Below are 21,912 nucleotides of genomic sequence, written 5' to 3'. Positions count from 1 at the left end.
CCTTAGATAATCGTTCCACTGCTTGCATCAACCAGACCAGGCTGGACCAGCCAAAGATAACCGCTCGGAACAAACGTCTACTCCTCTCTGCCAGTCTAACCCCGCCACTAACCTCCGACCGGAATTCAAAGGACTTCGAGTCCACGTAGCAATAGCCAAGATAGCCCATTCCGTCCCCGCCGGGCAAAGAAGTAAGAACAATCTATCACATGGTTATTAAAGCTCTAAATCTTTGTTTGTTGGATTTTTTATTATATCTTTTAAAAATTCAAGAAACAAAACAATTGCAATTGTTCTCTCCTCGTGTTGAAGTCATGGTTAGACTGGTGCTTAATTCTAAGTTAAGGGTACAGTAATCAACTATGTTGGTCGGACTCAATAATTTTGCCATGATGATGATACCCTTGTCGACAAGACAAGACACAAGTGTGGGTTACTTACAAACTTTTGCTGAAATTTCAAACACTTCCCATGTCACCCCACCTTAAGAGAGAACCTTTCTTCATAAATGCATTCGAAATTTGTAGCAATGGTTTTCAGCATCTATAATTTCTAACCAGCTAATTGCTACTTGACCTCCACCTAGCCTTTGAATCAGTCGCAACGCCATAACAATATTTTAATAAGATAATAGTGCTCACTGCTATACATATAATCATCTAGAAGTTTCTATGATATAATTTATATGCCGCAGAAAATGCATGCATAGCCAAACAAAATATAAATCTCAAAGATGATACCATGAGAATCGGAGGAACAAAGGACGTTAAAATGGAGGTGAGAAGCTTATCAAAAAAAAAAAATGGAGGTGAGAAGTGAAGGGCTAGTATAGATTTAACTAGATAGATGGATTCCAAAAATAAGTCACGGCATTTGGTGATAATAAGGGTGGGATTATTCCTAAAGCCATTTTGGCTGCTTCCATAGAGCTGATTATGATGATATATCTTTTGACTAAACTGCCCCCACTGACATACATACTAATTTTATTGAAATAAGGAAATAAAAATGAAGTAGAAAGAGTCCATCTGAAACAGGAAAGAGCTCCTTCAGATCAAATATTTGCCAGAGTATTAAATCTTTCTTTTTTACTGAGCATGCAAGATTTTATTTTATTTATTTTTTTTTTTTTTATAAGCAATATAATCACATTCAAACGCACATAGGGGCGCAACTCTAGTACACAAGAAGTATACAAAAGAATCTCCTAATCAAAACTGAGTGTGCCAATTTTTTTTTTTTTTATATATTATAAGTAATAAAACCAATTTTATTGAAAGCGTTAGGCGCCCCTCAGTACACATGAAGTATACAAAAGGAACAACCTAACTAGAAAGGGCAAAAGGAAAAAGGAAATCACTAAACTAATTGACAAAAGAGAAACATCCTAAGAATCTAACCAAGGTGGCAATTCTGGAAATCTTGAGTAAATGGTGCTATTAGGAATCACCATGTATCTGCATATTCCCAGAAAATTCTAGTAGTTCCTAGAAACTCCAAATGTTTATGCAAGAGCGTTGATCAATCAATCATATTCCTCCATCTTAATGTGAATTCTAGATTCAGTTGTAGAAGTATGTACATATTCTTGCCAGTTATGCTATTCTTCCTAAAAAAAAAAAACTGGTAGTTTTTGGCTAATAACCTCCTTTGCAGACCATACCAATGACCCCTATACATTTTTGATGTTATAATCAAGAGTATCGATGGTCATCCATCGATAATCTTGATTAGAGAACGTGCATGAGAGAAAGGCATGGTAGAGAGTAGTGGTTGACTCTAAATTTGGCAGTTTGTGGGGGTGGGTGGTGTTCTAATGAACCACTTGTATCGTATGGGGTGGGGTTATGAAAGAATATCAGGAGGGGTTGGGGGTCGTTTGCAAGTCGCACTAGATTTAAGGTGGGAGACGGCGCCAAGGTGAGTTTCTAGCATGATTTGTGGTGTGGGGAACAAGGCCCTTACGGAGGCTTTTCCAGATTTTTTTGCTATTGCTTGCGCTAAGGATGCTTTTGAAGCGGCTCACTTGGAGCTTTCTAGTGGTTCTAATTAGTAGAACATAAGCTTTGTTAGAGCGACTCATGATTGGGAGGTAGATGTCTTCGCCTCATTGTTTAATTTATTGTACTATGTTAGAGAAAGACGGGAAGGTGAAAACAAGCTTTGGTGGATCCCCTCTAAAAAGGGGTTCGTTGTTAGCTCTTTCTATAAGGTCCTTGTTTGTAATGGTGGCATTCATTTTCCTTGGAAGAGTATTTGGCGGACTAAGGTTCCATTGAGAGTGGCTTTTTTTGCTTGGTCCACAATCCTATAAAAGATTCTTATCAGACAATCTAAGGAAGAGGCATGTAGTTGATTGGTGTTGTATGTGCAAAAAGGACGGGGAGTCTATGATCTTCTTCTCCACTGTAAGGTAGCTTGTGCATTATGGAGCGCATTTTTTAGTCATTTTGGGCTTTCTTGGATTAGTGATACGTTTAGAATTTTAGGGCTTATGTGGCAGCACACGTGGCAGTACCGAATCCCCAAGACAGCAGAGAATAAGGAGTATAATCTCCATTATTATTTCCCTAAGTGTTTTAGCTAAGAAGGAATGTATTTCCATTAGTTTATTTCTTTCCTAGTTATTTTCCTGCATGATGTAATGACAGCTAGACCTAATGGTTATGTCTTAAGACCTAACTGTCTTCTATACAAGTGTAACCCTAATCAATAAAATATCATGCTGAATATTATGAAAACCTACACCTTTTTTGGTTGTCTTGGAGATCAAGGCTCTCTTAAAGTAGCTATTGGAGATCACGGCTCTCTCGAAGTAGCCTTTATCCATTTTCTTTTGTTCATTTTTATTATTTGATTGCATCAAGTGGTATCAGAGCCAGGGTTGATTGTTTTCTACAACAATCTCCGATCCACATCATCACTGTCTTTCTGGAATGAAGAGGAACGAGCGAGGCTAGACAAGATGCGGTCAGAATTCCTAGCGTACAAAGAAGAAGCGAGCAAACGGATGAAGGAGATCAAGAAAAGAATTGAAAGCTTTTCTCCACCATGCACCGCTCCGGCGAGCCAAGCCCCACCCATAACACCCACCTCACCGGCTGCCATCGTCACAAAAAAGAGAGAAAGAAAAGAGCGATTGAAGAAACAAAAATCCATCCACACCGGCGTCCCACCAAACCGCTGTCGTCCAGCCGCAAATTAGCCCACCTCGGCTGTAAATTTATAAGGCATCATACCCAACCTTCCAAACGCACCGTCATCAACTCACGTCGCCCCTCCATGTCTTTGGGAGTCATTCGTGTTCATTGTGGTGCCAAAGAGATAAAGAAGAGAGCTTTTGTTTGGGTTTGGTTCTACAAGAAAGAGACACGAACCAAAAACAAGAAAGCCAAGGTAATCCCGCAATTATCTTGTCCAATTGCACTATTTTCATGTTATAATCCAATTCTCAAGCGTGGTGTTGGAAAGTTCATGTTCACTATAAAAGACGTTGGAATACAAGGGCTTGTGGTCCCAGATGTCCCCCTAGACGAGATTGAAATTCTAAAAAAGGAAGCAATAAGGAATGGCCAATCTCAAGCGCCCGGGTTTTTAGATGGTTATGCTTTTCTGATTTCGGGTTTGCTGGATCTTTTTGAGTTTGGTGGTAGAATTAAGTGGCTACTTTGGGCAGAAACTGAACAAGGAGATTGCACATACCAAACTGCCATATCTGGAGATCGTGGCCCAAATGCTACAGAGATATATCAAAAAGAATCTTCTGACTCTGTGCAAAGGTTTGTGTTCAGGAAATTTGACCAGGCAAAAGCTACATGGGAAGATCAAGACATGGCCCAAGTTCAAATTCTTGATTTCTTCCTGGGGACAAGGAAGATGTTAGGGGAGAGGGATGATACGTTCAGAATTTTAGGGCTTACGTGGCAGCACACGTGGCAGTACCGAATCCCCAAGACAGCAGAGAATAAGGAGTATAATCTCCATATATTATTTTCCTAAGTGTTTTAGCTAATAAGGAATGTATTTTCTATTAGTTTATTTCCTTCCTAGTTATTTTCCTGCATGATGTAATGACGGCTAGACCTAATGATTATGTCTTATGACCTAGCCGTCTTCTATGTAAGTGTAACCCTGATCAATAAAATATCATGCTGAATATTATGAAAACCTAGACCTTTTTGGTTGTTTTGGAGATCAAGGCTCTCTTGAAGTAGCCATTGGAGATCACGGCTCTCTCGAAATAGCCCTTATCCATTTTCTTTTGTTCCTTTTTATTATTTGATTACATCAATTATGCCTAGAAGAGTAGTTGATTTGTATGCTTGTTGGTGGACAAGTGGTAGCTCTCAGAGTGCTGCTATTTGGAAGATGGTGTCTTCTTGTCTTTTGTGGTGTCTCTGGAGGGAATGCAATGATAAATGTTTCGAGGACCGTGAGGACGTTGGTGGAGCTTATGTCCTTATTTTTTAATACTTTGTATTCTTGAACAGCTGCGTTTTTAGCTCTATTTGTACTTAGCTTTCATGATTTTCTTGTTCTCTTTTCTTCTCCTACTTAGGTATTTCCCTTGTATACTTCTTGTGTATCCGGATTGCGCCTTTCACTTTTTTAATGATAATTCAATTAATTATAAAAAATAAAAAAATAAGAGTATCGATGGCAACAGTGACCATCTGCAACTTTGGGAAATTTAAGCCAAATATATCTTTCAGAAATCCAATGTAGTTGTGCTGTATAGCATTGCTGCTTTGAGGTGAAAAAATCTGACACCTATACTACTGCCCTCTGACATCATTCTCACATTTGACTATCCATCCAGAATGGTCAATAATGAGTGTCAAACAATGGTTTATATCGGTTGCTACTACATTAATTGTGTAAACTCTCCAGGTTGGGCTGATGATAACTAAGCATTTATAGAATCCAACAAAGTTATACTTTCTGTCTTGGCTTTCCCAGACGCCTAGATTCTTTCTATCTTTGTATTTTATTTTCAACATGTGTTAGCAAAGGTGTAGTTAGGTGTTTGTTAAAAATATTTTGTCAAAACATGTTTCTCCATTTATTAGGGCTATCCCTACCCGAATAAGAGAGGGCAACATATAAATAATATTGAAGGACCCAGACAATGAAATGTTGGATGATGATAACAAAGATAAAACCATGCCAATGAGCTGTAGCTCAATTGGGACCTCCTCCCCTGGAAGAATATTAGAAATGGTTGGGGTTCTTTTTCCAATTTCCTATCCTACAAGGTTGGTGATGGTTCTCACATTAGTTTTTGGCATGATGTATGGTGTGGAATAGAGCCACTAAAGCATTCTTTTTCCGATCTCTATTCCATTGCTCGAAACAAGGAGGCCTCTGTGGCTAATTATTTAGACCTGTCCAGTTCCTTTATCCATTGGAATCCTAGTTTTGTTAGGGCTGCACATGATTGGGAACTGGAATCTTTTGACCCGTTCTTTAGTCTCTTATATTCCTCGAAAACGCATCCAGGGGAAGTGGACAACTTGTGGACTCCCCCTAGCAGCCAGAAATTTACAGTGAATAGTTATTATACTTTGTTACAGTCAAGTGAGCACAGTTCTTTCCCTTGGAGAAGTATTTGGAAGGTCAAGGCGCCTCCTTGCGTTGCTTTCTTCTTGTGGACAGCAGCACTTGATAGAATTCTCACGGTGGATACTCTTAGAAAGAAGGGCTTCTCTTTAGCTAATTGGTGTTGTCTGTGTAAAAAGAATGAGGAAACGACTAATCACCTTCTCACCTCTACGAGTATACTTTGGCTCTTTGGCAATTGATCCTTAATCTTTTTGGAGTCTCGTGGGTTATGCCTAACAACATCGAAGAACTTCTTCATTGCTGGAAAGAACAAGGGAGGGGTCATCCCAAAGAAATTATCTGGAAAGTTATTTCTGCCCTCTTAATATGGAGCATTTGGAGAGAAATGAATCGTCGTATTTTCGAGGATAGTGAGACAAATGTGTTCTTTCTAAAATCTTCCTTTTTGAGATCTCTCTTGGGTTGGGTTCTTGTTAATGTTCCTAACTTTGTCTCTACAAATTTGGTTGATTTGATTAGCTTTTTACATTGTAGCAGCTTATAGGGTTGAGTCCATATTGTATACTCTTCGTGTACGTGGGTTTAACCCTTTTTTTTTTTCTCAATAAGATCTGAGTTATTCATAAAAATAAATAAAAAAAAGAAGGAACAGGGTGGAGGTTGAAGTTGTGGGTTAAAGACCAACTGGATGCATATGTAACTCATCAACCAAACAGAAAAAAAATAATAAAGTTTAAACGGTGATAATAGCAGTCACTTGAATCACTATAATGGCATTGTTTGACAAATGACAACCAAAAGGGGAATAAATATACTTATAAAGTAACAGACAAATGAATAACTAAAGAGGATTGCATAAGAGTGAATTGCCAGGTTGTCATATCTGTCATAAGAAAATGATTAAGTATTAATCTGTAATATAATAACCAGCAAGTTCTAAATATAAACTGTTCAAAAAAAGAGAGTTACCTTCACAATAGCCATAGCAGCAGAAACAGGATCTCTGACTCCAAGAACAGTCCAAACTAATGAATTATCGGAACCAGCAGGTATAATTCCAATTGGGATAGAAATTCCCTCTTTCTGGTTGTCCCTACTGAGTAGACCGTTTAGAACCTGCATAATAAAGGCAGAAGTATGGACATGGTATCTAAACTAGTAAAGTATAAAGGACTAGCACCCTGATATGCGTGACAAATTTTTTAAGAGCATGTACACATGAAAAATAAGGGGTCCTTGACACAAAATACTTCGCCGCAAATGACAATTTTGTCTAGAAAAACATTGACTTTAGGACCCCTTTATGTGAATATTAACATTATGAAACTAGGAGAAATAGATGCTTAAATTTCTCAGATAGAAACAAAGACAAAAACTATTGCGCGGTCTTAAGCACTAGGAAGAATGCAAAAGTATATTGTATTATAGGCTATTCTATTTCAATCCATCAAGGCTCGGAACAATAAGATCCAACTTTTTGTTTTTAGTAAGTAATTGAAATTTATTAAGAGCGAAAGGGCACAACCCAAGATCAAGAAAATCAAGAAATATGTAAACAATCATAAGCAGCTGACAGTAAAGAGTTTAGAAGAACTTTAACTCCACCATCATCCTCTCACAATCTTAAAAACTTGGATCGTTTCTTTAAAAACAAAAGGGCGCACCCGAGTACAGATGACGTATACAAAAGAAACATCTAACCAGAAAAAGATAAAAGATTTAAAAAGAAAATAAAAGTCATGGAAACTACAAATACGAAAATAATCATAGGTAGTTCTCCATTGGAAAAGGGAATTGAAGAAGAAGGCCTTTAACACCGCCACCGTCCTCTCTCTATCTTCAAAGCTTCAGTCATTTCTTTTTCTCCAAATACACCATATCAAGTAGAGTGGAAGCATCTTCCAAACAACTTCACTTTGAGGGCTACCAAACTTTCCTCTCCAAAAAGCAAAGAGATTTTTCACTTGATGTGGCATGATCCAAGCTAAGCTGAAGATAGAGTTCCATAAGGCACTAGCTAACTCGTAATGGAGTAAAAGATGGTCAACAGTTTCTTCACTCTTCTTACACAAGCAACACCAATCAACCACAATGATATGCCGCTTCCTTAAGTTATTCAAAGTGAGGATCTTACCTAAAGTGGTCGACCAAGCGAAGAAAGCCACTCTCAAAGAGGCCTTACTCCGCCAAATACACCTCCAAGGGAAATGAGTGCTATCATGGGAGATTAAGACATTATAGAACGTTCTAACCTCAAACCCTCTCTATTGGAATGGATTCCATAAAACTTGTCTGCACTATCATGTCTCAATCTAATGGAATACAGCTGATCGAAGAACGAAGTAAAGATTTCCATCTCCCAATCATGCGCCTCTCTAGCAAAATTTCTCTTTCACTTAATCTTTCTCCTATGCAATTTTGGAGATGATGAATCTTCTCATTCTCCATAAGCGGACCTGGCTGAGGCCATGGATGTTCTACTTTGACGGAGCCATGAACCAAGCAGGAAGAGGAATTGGGGCAGTCTTGGTATCGCCAGATGACGTCAGATGATCGCAAGACGATCCACAAGGGGGAAAGGAGAATAGAACTTTTCCTTCTGATTAGCCCACTAAGGAGAGCCATTAGAGAATCGAAGATGATATACCACGGATGCATCCCTAAGGCAGACAATGCTAAACAACTTTGGATACGCTCCCTTAAGGGGTTGCACCCACACCATATGCCATGCCAAAAACTAACCTTGGAGCCGTTCCCCACCTCAAATCTAGTAAAACTAAGAAAACTCTTCCCAGCCACTCCCAATAAATTTCCAGAGCCCCACCCAATACGACCCATTGGCTCCATTAAGCACGACGATTTCATCTTCCACATCGTTGCACTATGAGATTCCGTTTTCTTAAGTTATTTTTTTTTTTTTATAAGTAAGTAGAAATTTCATTAAAAAAGCGTAAGGCGCCCCTTAGTACACAAGGAGTATACAAAGGAAGAGCCCAGCTAACCCATAAAGCAGAACCCAACAAGACCCTCAAAAACCCCATAACCCAAACACCACCCAAAACCCTCGAGAGCCCCAAAACCCAAAATAGGAACAGCCCCCATTAAAAACAGTCCACGAAACCGCCCAACCCTAATCCCCTAAACCCCTAAGCCCCTAAAGCTCACAATCTTCAATCATATCCCGTCGCGTATGTTCCTCGTCAAGGGCAGAGAGTACAGCCATAGATTTTTCATCTTTCTCCCCGAAAAACAAAGAGCATGCCATAGACAACTCCATAGGAGATAAAGGCTGGAGTTGTTTTCCTTGACCCACCACCGGCTTTGGCTTCCTCCCTTCCGACAAGCCCATCTCAATGGAAACTTGTGGACCCACGGCAGAATTCTCCGACCCACTCCCTAAGTCCTCAAAAACAGAATGCTTCCGACCAGCCTCTGAGGAAGCCAAAGAAGAAATCGGGAGAGGAAAATGAGAAGAATCGGTGACAAGAACGGGATCTGGGACCGAAACCAACTCCGAACCCATGTTCGAACCCTGACAAATCCTCCGACCGGCAATCCTACGCCTAGAGGGATAGTTCGCGTCACCATAGTTGATGGAACTCTGCAAATTAAGAAGTTCCCTTTTTCCTTTAGTCTTTTGGCGCGCAATCATTTTCTCCCGCTGAAACTCTTCTTCCATGGAATCCCTAATTGCCAAGGCCTCCTCCCCAAAAGCCCCTTCCAGTGCCCAATCCAAAGGCAAGCCATCCCAAATCTTCTTCCTCCTCCTCCCAAACTACAATCTCCCCGTTATGATCAGAATCGATGGGCCACCTCTGAGATTGAGAAATACCATTTCCTTCAATGGAACATGAAACGATGCATCCACTCAAAGGAGAGGAGAGACCAACCGCCCCAACGTCCTTCACCTCACACGGCAAAACATGAGGGACAGAAGCAATCGGGGGTAAATTGAGGAAACCCTTCTTAAAAAGCCCCTGATTAGCTGTGATCTGGTTCTTCTTTTTCGCACGAGACTCTCCACCCGTTTCCTTAAAAGGAATAGGATCTGCGGAATGCTTTGAGGCTACCAAAGAATCATCTAACAACCCATCATTCCATACCACTTTCTGCCCTGCCCTGATCTCCCTAGCCCTCCTGTAGTAATACTTAAAAGGACAGCTTAGCAAGAAGGGGGAAGAGGGAGATCTAAGTTTCTTCCCCAGCTCATTGGCTCCTGAGAGGGAAGGAAAACCAGATGATTTTTCACCACTCAAAGACCCAGACGACACCGGAGGAACAGCGGTCGCCGGCGACGGCAAATCCGCACTCGGCAGTGGAAAGACGAACGCAGTGGCCGGCTCAGAACAGTCTCCGCTCAAAAGGTCCCCACTGGGAACCACCATCTCCGACGAAACGCCATTGCACAGCCCAGAAGAATCCACCGAAGTCGTCTCCGGCAACGACGACCGTGAAGAACTAGGTTTTGGCATGAGGCATCCCAAGCGCAAACCATTCCGATACAGTCCATTCCTTGCAAGACGACCCAGAAGCTTGTTAACAGCCCGGCCCAAAGCCATGTTGGACCCTATGACCCGCTTACTCCACGTGCGCAACTTAGAGATTTCAAATTTCAAACTCGCACGTGGACGATAAGACTTACCCAGTGGACGGCGATGCTGGTCCTTACCCAAAGGATCGAACGGCTCCAAAGTAGAACAGTCCACCGCCGTCCTCAGATCTGCATCTAGCACCCTCGCCGCCGGAAGAAGATCAGGCTCACAGTGAACCACTGGCGCGACCTTACTCCCGGAAGAATTACCCCCCATGATAGGCCCCTTCTTCACGACACCGACCGAGCCTGCCTTCAACACCTCCACAAAGGAGGGCCCCTTCGAAAAGGTACCCAAACCCGGCCAAACCTCAACTCCCTTCCCCTTATTCTCCGCCAGTTCATGCAAGGTCCCATTCTCCCCACCCACAGAAGCAGAGAAAAGAGCAGCGGACTTCCTCAGCTCTTCGGAGAATTTGATCCATCCCCACCCTCTACGTCCCTCAGGAATCAGGATAAACCCTTTCCGACCACCCATCCCGAAAGAAGCTGCTTCTAAGAAACGGCCGGCTTGGTTACACCCTCTCCGAGCTATCAGAACTCTCGAACCTTCCCTGAAAGATTTGATGAAAGCTTGATCTTCCGGAACACCCACAAGTGACTCCAACGTCGAAGCCAACCACTCAGAGCACGAAGGACTGATGAAAATTACGCCGGAGAAACTTTTTCTCTTCTCCCCCACCCTCATCTTCGACGCCCCATCCAGAACCGAGAAGACAAATGTCTTCGACTCCACGGTAAAACTAATCTCCATCTCAGCAAACAGCCGGAACCCAAGCGGCTGACCCAGAGGACGATCACATATTCGACGGACAGTAACCTTACTCCGCTAAAATTAATACAATCATTCATTTGTAAAAGTGTGGGGGCATTGTAATGGGGGATAAGGACATTATAGAATAATCTGACCTCAACCAACCCTCTCTTGGAAGGGGTCCAAAAAAACTTGTCTTCTACACCCTGTTTCAGCTTGATGGAATACGCAAATTGAAGAACGAGGGAAAGAAATTCACTTCCCCGTCATGCGCCGCTCTAATAAAACTATCATTCCACTAATGAGAGTCACTAGAAAGCTATAAGTGATCTGCCACAGAAGCATCCTTAAGGCATGTAAATAACGAATAACTCCGGATGAGTTACCCTATGGGCATGATCCCCACACCACACATCATATCAACCCCATGCAAACCCATTAACCTCATTCCACCCATCCCACAAGCTGCTATATTTAAAATTCACTACCTCTCAACATAGCCTCTCTCTCAATAGCATAGCATCATAACTACTTCCCCAAGAGAGCTCGGTTAAACGAGTAAATTTCGAACCCCAACCACCCTCAGAATTCAGAGAACGAACCTTGGTCCAACCGACCAAATAAAATTTGATCTTTTCGCCGATATCATCCCAAAAGAAATCCCGCTAATGCTTCTATATACGATTGGAAATGCCCGACGAGAGGGGGAAAAGAGACAAAAAATAAGTAAGCAATTTAGAGGGTGCTCTTAATCAATGTAAACCTACCACCCTTAGACAAGTACAACCACTTCCAACCAGCCATACAACACTCTTCTCAATAATGCCATCCCAAATAGATTTAGCCTTATAAGAAGCTCCCAAGGGTAGACTAAGATACTTCATAGGCAAGGAAGACATCATGCATCCCAGAATGCACACCAAATCTTCTACATTATGGACATTACCAACAAGGCCCAATTCCGATTTAGCCAAGTTAATCTTCAAACCTGAGACTGCCTCAAAACATAAGAAAGCATCACAAATGACATAAGTGATCGGGGTTTGCCTACAAAATATCAAAGTGTCATCAGCAAATAGAAGATGTGAAATGTTAAGCCCACCACCACTCCTAGACCCCATGAAAAATCCAAATAAAAACCCCTCATTCACTGTAGCGGTGATCATTTTACTTATCGCCTCCATAACAATGACAAACAACAAAAGAGACAAAGGATTTCCTTGCTCCGGCCATGAGTTTTGAAAAAACCGAACAGAGAGCCATTCACCAACACAAAAAAAGTACACCGAAAACACTTTTTTTTTTTTTGAGTTCAATTGAAGGGATGCGTTCCCTGTAGGGGAGCAGGTTTGGGCTTGATGGAGAACCGGTTCTTTGTGGAAGCGAAGTCCTTCTAATTCTCGGTGGAAGCAGGGTCTGCTAAGCTTCGGGTGGAGGAAAAGAGGAAAAGGTTTTTAGGTTCTGCTGTTTTCGGGTTGAGTTGCACTGCTTGGGTTCTGTCAAGGGTGGAAGAAGTTTTGGGTAATCCTGGGATCGAGGATTTTGTTAAATCCTTTAGGGAGGGGTCTAAGGTGACCATCACTCAGAGAGGTGAAAACAGGTTTGAGCGGTTCTTGGAGGTAGCTGTTTACGACGGAGGCCGGAGAGGGCGTATTCTCTTTCCTGAAGGTCGGGACGGGCAAGGGTGGAGCCGTGTTTCTGGGGAGCTGAGCAAAATTTTGGATTTTTTGGGAACCACAGTTGGGTCTTCGTCTTCTGGCGGTCTGCCTCCCTCTCGTGGTTCTTTGTCGGGAGTTAAGCTGGGGAAAGGTACAGGACGTCCTTCGTTTGCGGAGGTGGTGAGTTCTTCAGCAACCATCTTTGCCTTGGGTTGTCGGGTTCCGGCTCAAGACTCAAGAACTAGGGTTGCGACAAAGATTGTTGGCGCTTGGCCTTTGCCGGCCTGGTGCAGGTTGGAGTGGACGCAGCCGCTGGGTATTGAGGTGGAGGTGGTCCGTCAAGCAATTGATTGCTACGCTCTGGAGAAGCAAGCGGTTGGTCCCTCGGGTATGGACCATCGTGCAGTTGATCGTATCAGGTCTCGAGGTAGTGTCTGTAGATCGGATGGCGTGTCTAGGGATTCAACTGCTGAGGGCGACGTTTCGATGCAAGGGGGTGGCGTGTTTGGAGTGTTCGAGAAGTTTTTCGAAATTCTGGGTCGCTTCTCCAAGGTGCTGGTTTGGGCTTGTGGTTTTTCGAAACAGTTGGGCCTTAAGTCTGTGTTTGGGTTTAAACGAAGGGTGGGCTTTGTGGCGGGTCGGGTGCTAAAGAGGGTTAAGTCTGTTTTTAAAGGGATTCGGGCAAGGGCTAAAGTGATTAAGCCTAATGCCAAGTTGGACGCGATTTCGGGCCATAAGCTGTCTTCGAGTTCTGGTGCGCTTTCGGGGCGAGGATCGGGTCCGGGAAGTCTTCTACGTCTGACGGAGGTCCTTGGGAGCGCTATTCGGCCGGAGGTGACGTCTGTGACAGATTTTGGGGTGGATCTGCGTCTGTCACCTTTCGGGGGTGGATTTAGTGATCGGCAGCTCGTTCCTGTGGTCGAGTCCGTCAAGCAGGCCGTTCTTCCGCCCCTGCCGGCGCCGGTGTTGCTTCCTCCGATGCTTCTGAGTGATTTTCCTTCTAGGGTGCGGTCTTCTGTGGACTTATGTTCTTCCGGTTCAGGGCTCATCCTTCGGCAGGCAGTTCCGTCGGCTGGCTCTGTCTTGGTAAGGTTGAGTTTTGAGGACTATCAGTTTGGTAAGCATGGTGCCTCGTCTGGCGGTGTTGAGCATGCAGAGTTTGGGCGTCCTTCTGTAGGCAGCGTTGCTTCTGGTACTCCTTCAGGTTCTGTCCTTCGGCAGGCAATGATGCATTCGGATGCCCCTGCCTTGGTAAGGATTTTTGGTGGGGGTCCTCAGTTTGGGAAGTTTGGAGGTCCTCTTGGGGTTTCGGCTACCTTCCCTTCTTTTCAGTGGGATTTGTTTCCTCCGTGGCCAAGGTCGTTCTCCCCTGTGTATGGGTGTCCCCAGTTTGTGTCGTCTGGAGTCTTTGAGGTGGGGGAATCTTCAAAGGGGGCCAGTTCGGAGGAAAGAGATGTGGTTTACCCCATGGTTGTGCAAGATGCTAGATCTTGTTTTCGCACGATGGGGGTTTCGTTCTTGGGATCTGATGAGAAAGGTTTTTTGGACTTCTTGGCTTGGACCGAGGATCAGCGCTATGACTCTGACTCCCCTCCTAAGAAGGAAAAGAAGATAAAAAGGAAAAAGGGAAAAAGAGAGGTCAAGAATTTAGAATGCTCGATTAATTTTGATGCTAGGGGTGTGGGTTTCAGTAGGGTTAGAGGCAAGAAGTTTGAGGTTTGATGTAACTTTTCTACTGTCTTTTGGGTTTTTCGGGTGTTCTTTTTTCTCTTTTTTTCTCTTTTGTTTTGGTGTCCTTTTTGTATACTCCATGTATGCTTAGGGGCGCCTTTTACACTTTTTTAATGCAATTTGTTTACCTATCAAAAAAAAAAAATGCACACCGAAGAAACATAGTGCGCTATCCAATTACTCTCCCAAAACCACACCTCCTCAGCATATACAACAAAAAATTCTAATTAACATGATCATAAGCTCTTAGAATGCATTCACTAGGGGAATGCAAATTCTAGACTCCATTTTCATTGCCAATTAACATGATTATAAGTTTTTTCAATATCCAATTTGCATAGCACCACTGGCTCCACATATGATCTTGCTATCAAGGCATTCATTAGCAATGAAAACAGGGACTAGAATTTGCCTTCCCCTTGTGAATGCATTATGAGAGTTTGAAATACTATTCTCCAAACCTATTTTCAAAATTGGGCCATTGGCAAGAACTTTGGAAACAATTTTATAAAATCCACCCACCAAACTTATAAATCGAAAGTCCCTAATATCAATACCCCCGATTTTTTCGAAATGAAACCAATGAAGGTTGCATTAAGGCATCTTTCAAACTTTCCTCTAGCATGGAAATCATGGAAAACATTCATTATATCTTCTGTTAAGACTTTCCAACAAACTTGGAAGAAAGCCATAGAATAACCGTCAGGGCCTAGGAACTTATCACTATTTAAGGCTTTCACCAACTCAAAGACCTCGTCAACATTGAACACCCTCTCCAACCAATTAGCCTCAATCTCACCAATGGAGTCAAAAGAAAGGCCATCCAATTTGGGTCACCAACTATACTGTTCGATATACAAACTATCATAGAACTGCACGATGTGTTCTCTAATCTCAGTATGATCTATAGAAACTAAGCCATTAACCATCAAAGATTCAATGGAACTATTTCTTCTATTCGAGTTGGCCACTCGGGGAAAAAACTTAGTGCACTTGTCACCCTTTTTGAGCCACAAAGCCCGCAATTCCTGCCCAACTCACTTCCTCTATAAGAGTAGACCTCTCCAAATCATTTATAGCTTTGTCCTTCCTCTTTTTCTCCTTGTCACATAAAGCTCTCTCTTCTTCTAGGTGATCAAGATCTCAAATTTCATCCAAAAGAAGCTTTTTTTTCTCTCTACATTGCTAAACACCTCCTCGTTCCAGACTTATAAATCTACTTTCAGGACCTTTAGTTTGCAAGCCAAAATGAAACTTGGAGAACCTTGAAAGTGGCAAGAAGTCCACCACTGTTTCACACTTTCCACATAATCCTCTGATTTCAACCACATATTCTCGAACTTAAAATATATTTTACCTCCATGAAAGTCTTCACAGTCCAAAAGGATAGGGAAATGATCTGAGAAGTCTTTGCAACATTTTCTGTGACACTTCCGGAAACTAGGCCTCCCAATAAGGAGAAACTAAAAATTTGTCTATTCTAGACCAAGAAGGAGGATCCTGGTTGTTTGACCACATGAAGTTACCGCCAAAAAGACGAATATCCGTGAGACCCTGGTCAAAAATGAAATATGAGAATTTCATCATAGCTAGACACAAACGGACATCGCCCGTCTCTCGCTAGGAAAATGAGTAACATTAAAATCTCCCCTAATGCACCATGGCCACCAACTAAGTAATCCAAACAATTCATCCCATAGAAATCTTCTATCCCAATCAAAATTAGGTCCAGAGGCACCAGCAAAAGCCCATGTAACATGGTCATCAACATTTTTGAAGGAACACACTACAATTAACTTGCCCACACACTCTTCAATTTTTTCAACCACCCTCCTATCCCACATAAGCAGAATCCCGCTAGAAGCCCCTCTAGAATTTAAACAATACCAATCCACATATTAGCAATCCCACAAACTCAGCACAAGACTGCAAAACCTTAGGCATTTTTTTCCCTCATTCAACCCTCTAACATTCCAAGATAGTAGCTTAGGCTTCATAAATAACCGAAACTGCCCTCCCCTTACCTCTACCACGACTAGAACTTCCACCCTTGGAATCATAGTTAGTAGAGGAAGCCAATCTTTTTAATTCTCTCTCCTTTATTGATTGATTTGGAGATGGAAGCCAACTCCCTCTGATACCAACCTACTTCAATGACTGAACAAAGCCATAAGCTCCCCTTCAAACCCTTCGCATGACAATCCCATATTATGACAAAAACCCATCACTTTCTACAGTACCCATTCCAATGCTGCTGGTACTAAGCAATCATGTTCTTTAATTATACTAGAGAGGCACAAATTTAAAGGTTCACAAGAATCACAACAAACAGGTTCTTCCTAGGAGTAAGCATCCGAGTCCAGAAATAACAGTGCCTCGTCTCCCCACTGACTATTCCTTCCAGGGAGTAAGATACTAAAACTAGCCATCGACAATTCTGCTACAAGTAGGGTACAACCCAATATAGATCAGCCTAAAACTGAACCAAATCAATCAAAACCAACCAGAAAATTGACTCTCTACATGCTTTGCGAATGGGAAGGTTACTCTGATCTTCATTTCAACAAGAATAGTGTCCTCTGATCTCCTTTATATAAAAAAATCCATACCCCCTCACTAAACATATAGGCTCAATTGCAAAAGCCTTGACTGACATGCCTTTCAGGGCAAGCTCATCCCTTCTTAAAGATCAAAACAACTAACTGCGTATTGAATGGGCACTCATAATCTATCCTCTCACAAGTAAATAATAATAGATATTATAAAGTTGATAAAAGTCAATGTACAAGTCAGCCTTAATACCAAAATACCTATGTCACGGGTAATTTTAATGCGTTATATAATGCTGAAGAATCTGAAAAGGTGAATCTGCAACTCGATGGAGGCAAGAAGGTGAAAGGGAGGAAGCAGTGTGCTAAAAGAGCAATGTCACTTGCGAAGAGGATCCTCAAGTGGTTGACCTTTTGTGATTCTATGTGCTACTAAGAGATTGTCCTTGGTTGTGAACAAACTGTTGTCCTTTCCAGAGGAAAGATTTACAAAATTTTCACTACACAATCTAATTATCAATAATATACTCCTACCATCATAATTGATATCGCACTCAAGGTTATGAAGTTCTCTATTCCCTTTAACCTTAGGAGTGGAGACTGGGACCTCAAGACTCTGCCCCTCAACCACTTCAGTCATGACATCCAAAAAACCTTTTACGTTCCCCTCAAAGGAAATCCCCACAGTTTGAAGGCACAGTGCAGCATCGAACACTGCCCCGGGAGAACCTACAACCTCTTCAGAAACACCTTCCCTCAAAGATTCACCCACCTCAACCGGCAGGGAAGAACGGGTGCGCGGAAGAAGGAACCCACGCCAACAAAAGTTGACTAGAGGCTTCCTAACTGCCACGGACTCCAAAGGTGGCGAAGGATGATGGCCCAGTGGAGAATGAGAGGTAGTGATTGCCGCCAAAGACTCAACTAACAAAACTGCACATCCTTTCGCTTCCGAGAATACCTCATCACCAACTTAGACTCCGAAGGATAGATAGGCACCCCAGACTTCAACATCACGGGAAGCAAGAGACGAAGCCGTTCACCCAACTCTTCTGCCCCACCAGGAAAAGCTGACCCATAGCCTGCTTTCTAAGCCTGAGGAGAAGCAGGAGAAGCTTGCGGCGAAGAACCCAAGACCCCTGAGAAGTCACGGACAGAAACTAGATCCGAGACAAGTGAACCAAGGCCCTGGCTCGGCAACTTCGAAGAAGAGAGCGGAGGGACCAGTGAAGAAGGTGCTGGACGCAATATAGCAGAGACCTCACCCATCTTGGACACAGACCCAACCAGACCAAAAGTACCACCGGCAGAATCTGGAGACACCGGAGAAGACACCCGGGTAAAGGATGCTAAACCCGACTGAAACAAACCCGACCGAGAGCGGCTCAACAACCTCCCGAGAAGCCACGGGTGCACTAGACAGCCGGCCAAGAGAACCCACCACTTCCGGCACCGAAGAAAAATTTGTTGGGGTGCTTTGGGTTTTCTGCTGTGGTTTGGTCTTTGTAGTTTTTTTTTCTTGTTTTTCTCATCTTTATGCTCTCTCTGTTTTTGCGTCCTTTTGTATACTACATGTATCCTCAAGGGCACTTTCATCTTTTATAAAATTTCTCTTACTTATCAAAAAATAAGACTCTCTACATAACCAATGAATCATTTTTTTTATAAGCAATCAAAATTTATTAAGAGCGAACAGGCGCAACCCAAGTACACATGAAGTAAGCAAGAAAAACTCCTATCCAAAAAAAAAAAAAAGACAAAAGATCAAGAAAATGAAAAATATGTAACCCGTATAACAAGTGATTGCCCATCATGAGACATTTTCTGTGAAGCATAAAGCTAATCTACCGCCATTTCACTGAAGCCCATTACTTTTTACCTACTCAAGGATCAAAAATCATGACCTATCTTGTATACTTCCTGTATACTTGATTGCGCTTTGCGTTTTTTAATGATGTTACTCTTACTTATAAAAAAAAAAGATGCATAGTGCTTCTATCTTAGGCAACTAATGTGTGAGGGGGCAGTCTCCGCTAAATACTTGACACCATGACAGGTGCCAAACAAATAGAACATGAGTTGCCCTAGGAGTAGTTAAGAACAATACCCTGGAAACTGCTACTCTATCACCAAGAATTGACAACTTTGGCTGCTGCTGACATCATTCAAGGATAGGTGGTTACTCGAGATGATCATAGGTGTCCGTGGATAGCTGGATTTAGGTGTCCCACTACGACCAGCCATCCACAAAGTACAAGAACAATGGAAGATATTTCTAGCAGTATAATGCATCCCCAAAGTGCTAGACTGAATAAGATTTTTAAACTTCTCAAACTACTCTGACTACAAAGCCCAGAATTCAACACCAAACATCTCTTGGAAGGAAAAAATAATAATAATAACAATAGTAACCAAACTAGAATATTAGCCAAACAACCAAAACCCTAGACTTATTTTAACACTTAATTTATCAACCTACATCTCCAATCATCAATTTGTATGAGCTCAAGAATAATCAATCCCTCAACTGATTATTATAGTTCAACAATACTTATGACTCATACAAGTATGCTTGGAAAGAGTTAAGCTTCTTCAATTGGTCCTAGGTAATGACCTGATATGGTTCAATGGCGAATTTCAGGAAACTAGAAGCTGTACGAGTGAACTGTAAATAGTAATACATGCAAAAGAAAATGGGAATATGCAATAGAACTAAAGAAGAGTGACCACTGCCAATGACTTACCTCATTAATAATTCCATCGCCTCCCACACATATAATTCCTGGGAAAAAAAAAAAGGTAAAATGTGTGCAAATGGATGAAAACTGTAAATATGATGAACATAATCAAGATGCATAAGCAAAAGCAAATAAAATAGATGCTATGATATGATTAGTCAAGAGATAGTACCATCAGGACAAATGTTGATGTCAGCATCGGATGCAAGTTCCCTAGCATGACCAGCAGATGTTGTTTTTATGACCTTCAATTGAAACCCTGCAAGCTGTCACAGTTTCCACCACCACATGAAAAGGAATGCAGATAAAAAAAAAATTAAAGAACATTTTTCTTACATATAATAGTAGCAACCTACTACTTCAACCATAAAGGTCAGGTTCTATAGTTTCTAAATTTCATCAAAAACACAAGTAGAAAAATATAGGAGAACAAAAAACTAGAGAAAAGGAAGGAATGATAATGATGATGATTATAGTCACAATCTTGCACCTTGAGTGGTTACTAGCCTAACATATTTTATCCCAATGTCATGAGCTCATTCCTTAATTGGGAACTAGCATCAAAATTGGAGCCTCTGGTGTTGCAAGTGGCAATTTCATAATTGAGAGCCCCTTTGATAAGGATGGGCTATAAAACTCAACTTTTACAGCCTTCAATGAGATATTGACACATCATCTAAACACATAATAAACATTAAATATGAAAACACCGGATTTTATCTTCTTTTTATTCGCAGATTTCTCTGCGCCTTCTCTTTCCCATTCTCCATCCTTGTTGCAAGGAACCTTAGGAATCTGCCAGATCTGCCGAATCTCTGCTTCAAGCCACCACAACTTCTTGCCCCCCCCCCCCCCCCTCTCTCTCTCTCTCTCTCTCTCTCTCTCTCTCTCTCTCTCTCTCTCTCTCTCTCTCTCTCTCTCTCTCTCTCTCTCTCTCTCTCTCTCTCTCTCTCTCTCTCTCTCTCTCTCTCTCTCATTTGGGGAGGGGGGGGACGAAGGACTTCATCAAGCATAAATTGTAGATTTCGCTACTCCTCATTTCATATCGCAGAATTGCTTAAAACTCCCTTCCAATGTCATCGTAATTGCTAGAGTTTTCAGTATCACCTTTTGCTCAAATATATGGTTACAAGAGTATATTTCCTTCATGCCAACGGTTTTCAAATATTTTTTTTGAATAATAATAAGTTTTATTGAAAAAAGAGGAAAATCCTCGTACACGAAGAGTATATAAGAAAACAAGAGCACCAATGGTTTTCAAATATAGGAATCATCATTCTTGAAATGAGGGGTTTACAGCTTGTTCTTGTATTGCGTCTCTGTCTCAGACAAGCAAGGCACCGAGGCTACCCTAGCCAGCTCAGAAAGCAGAGAAGACAGTATGAGTGAGAACTCCTCGGCGAAGAGTCTTGAAATGTGGGGTCTACTGTCCAGAAATCGTCATTCTTAAATTTGTTTCAAATGATTGGGTGTTTTCATGTCTATTGTATTTTTTTATTTTTGATTACTTGTCCACTTATAATTAGTTGCTGTAAAATGAGGGGTTTACAGCCCATCCTTATAGAAGGTATTCTCTTCATAATTATAGTAACTTTGAAGGCACGTCTTAAAAATTCTGGATTCTCTTCCGGCTCCGGCTCCGGCTCCAGCTCCTCAGCCTAGTAGCTCAAGTGTTGGTGTTTTGGTTGCTTAGGCGGCCCCTGTTAAGCCGCCCGTTCCTTTCACCTCCCCCCCTTTGTTGGTTCCGGAAGTGGTACCTCCGGTGATTCTAGTTGCCCCTGCGTTTCCGGCGAGTCCTCCGGTGACTATTGCTGGGTCTGATTCTTCCGATGGTCCTGGGTTTGCTGCTGACCCACTGCCTAGAAGTTCTGGGTTCGCTCCTCCGGGTTCTGTCACCTTGCTGGTCGGGTCTGGGTTGGATCCTTCCTCCTCCTTGTCCTCTCAAGCCCCTGCGACACCAGTAGAAAAGAAGAAGTCTGTGCAGTAGAAGAGAAGAAGTTTTCTAAAGGTTTGGAGGCTCCTAGTCGGGTACCAAAGTCTGGTGTTGCCCCTCCGTTATCCGCTGGAACGACTGAATTGGGCAAGATCTCTTCGGCTGAGAAGTTGATGCCGGAGAGGGAGCTCCCTTTGAAGAAGGTTTCAGAGCCTTCAGAGGTGAAGGATCCGCCTTTTGTTTGCGACCAGAATTGGGAGAAGGAGGCTTGGAAAAAGGAGGCAGAGCTTTGGGAGAGTATCTCTGAGATGTATCCGGGGGTGACTGAGGAACAGAGACAGAGGCTCATTGAAATATGGGGCAAGATGATAGAGCGTAAGAAACACGAAAGTAAGA

General features: G+C 42.3%; 1 protein-coding gene across 1 annotated transcript in view; it reads right to left on the bottom strand.

Annotated features, from left to right (window-relative positions):
- LOC133866887 (sphingoid long-chain bases kinase 1) overlaps nucleotides 1–21,912 on the bottom strand; it is a 37,077-nt gene that overhangs the window by 10,951 nt on the left and 4,214 nt on the right. Inside the window, exons 4-6 of the mRNA XM_062303543.1 lie at nucleotides 19,756–19,849; nucleotides 19,590–19,627; nucleotides 6,532–6,678 (exon numbers count right to left, since the gene is read on the bottom strand). Of these exons, the coding sequence (XP_062159527.1) occupies nucleotides 6,532–6,678; nucleotides 19,590–19,627; nucleotides 19,756–19,849 (279 nt within the window). The remainder of the gene's footprint in view (nucleotides 1–6,531; nucleotides 6,679–19,589; nucleotides 19,628–19,755; nucleotides 19,850–21,912) is intronic.

The sequence above is a fragment of the Alnus glutinosa genome, chromosome 4, assembly GCF_958979055.1.
Source record: "Alnus glutinosa chromosome 4, dhAlnGlut1.1, whole genome shotgun sequence".
NCBI lineage: Eukaryota > Viridiplantae > Streptophyta > Magnoliopsida > Fagales > Betulaceae > Alnus > Alnus glutinosa.
Note: the sequence above shows the minus strand (reverse complement) of the source record. Positions and strands in the feature narration are given on the sequence as shown.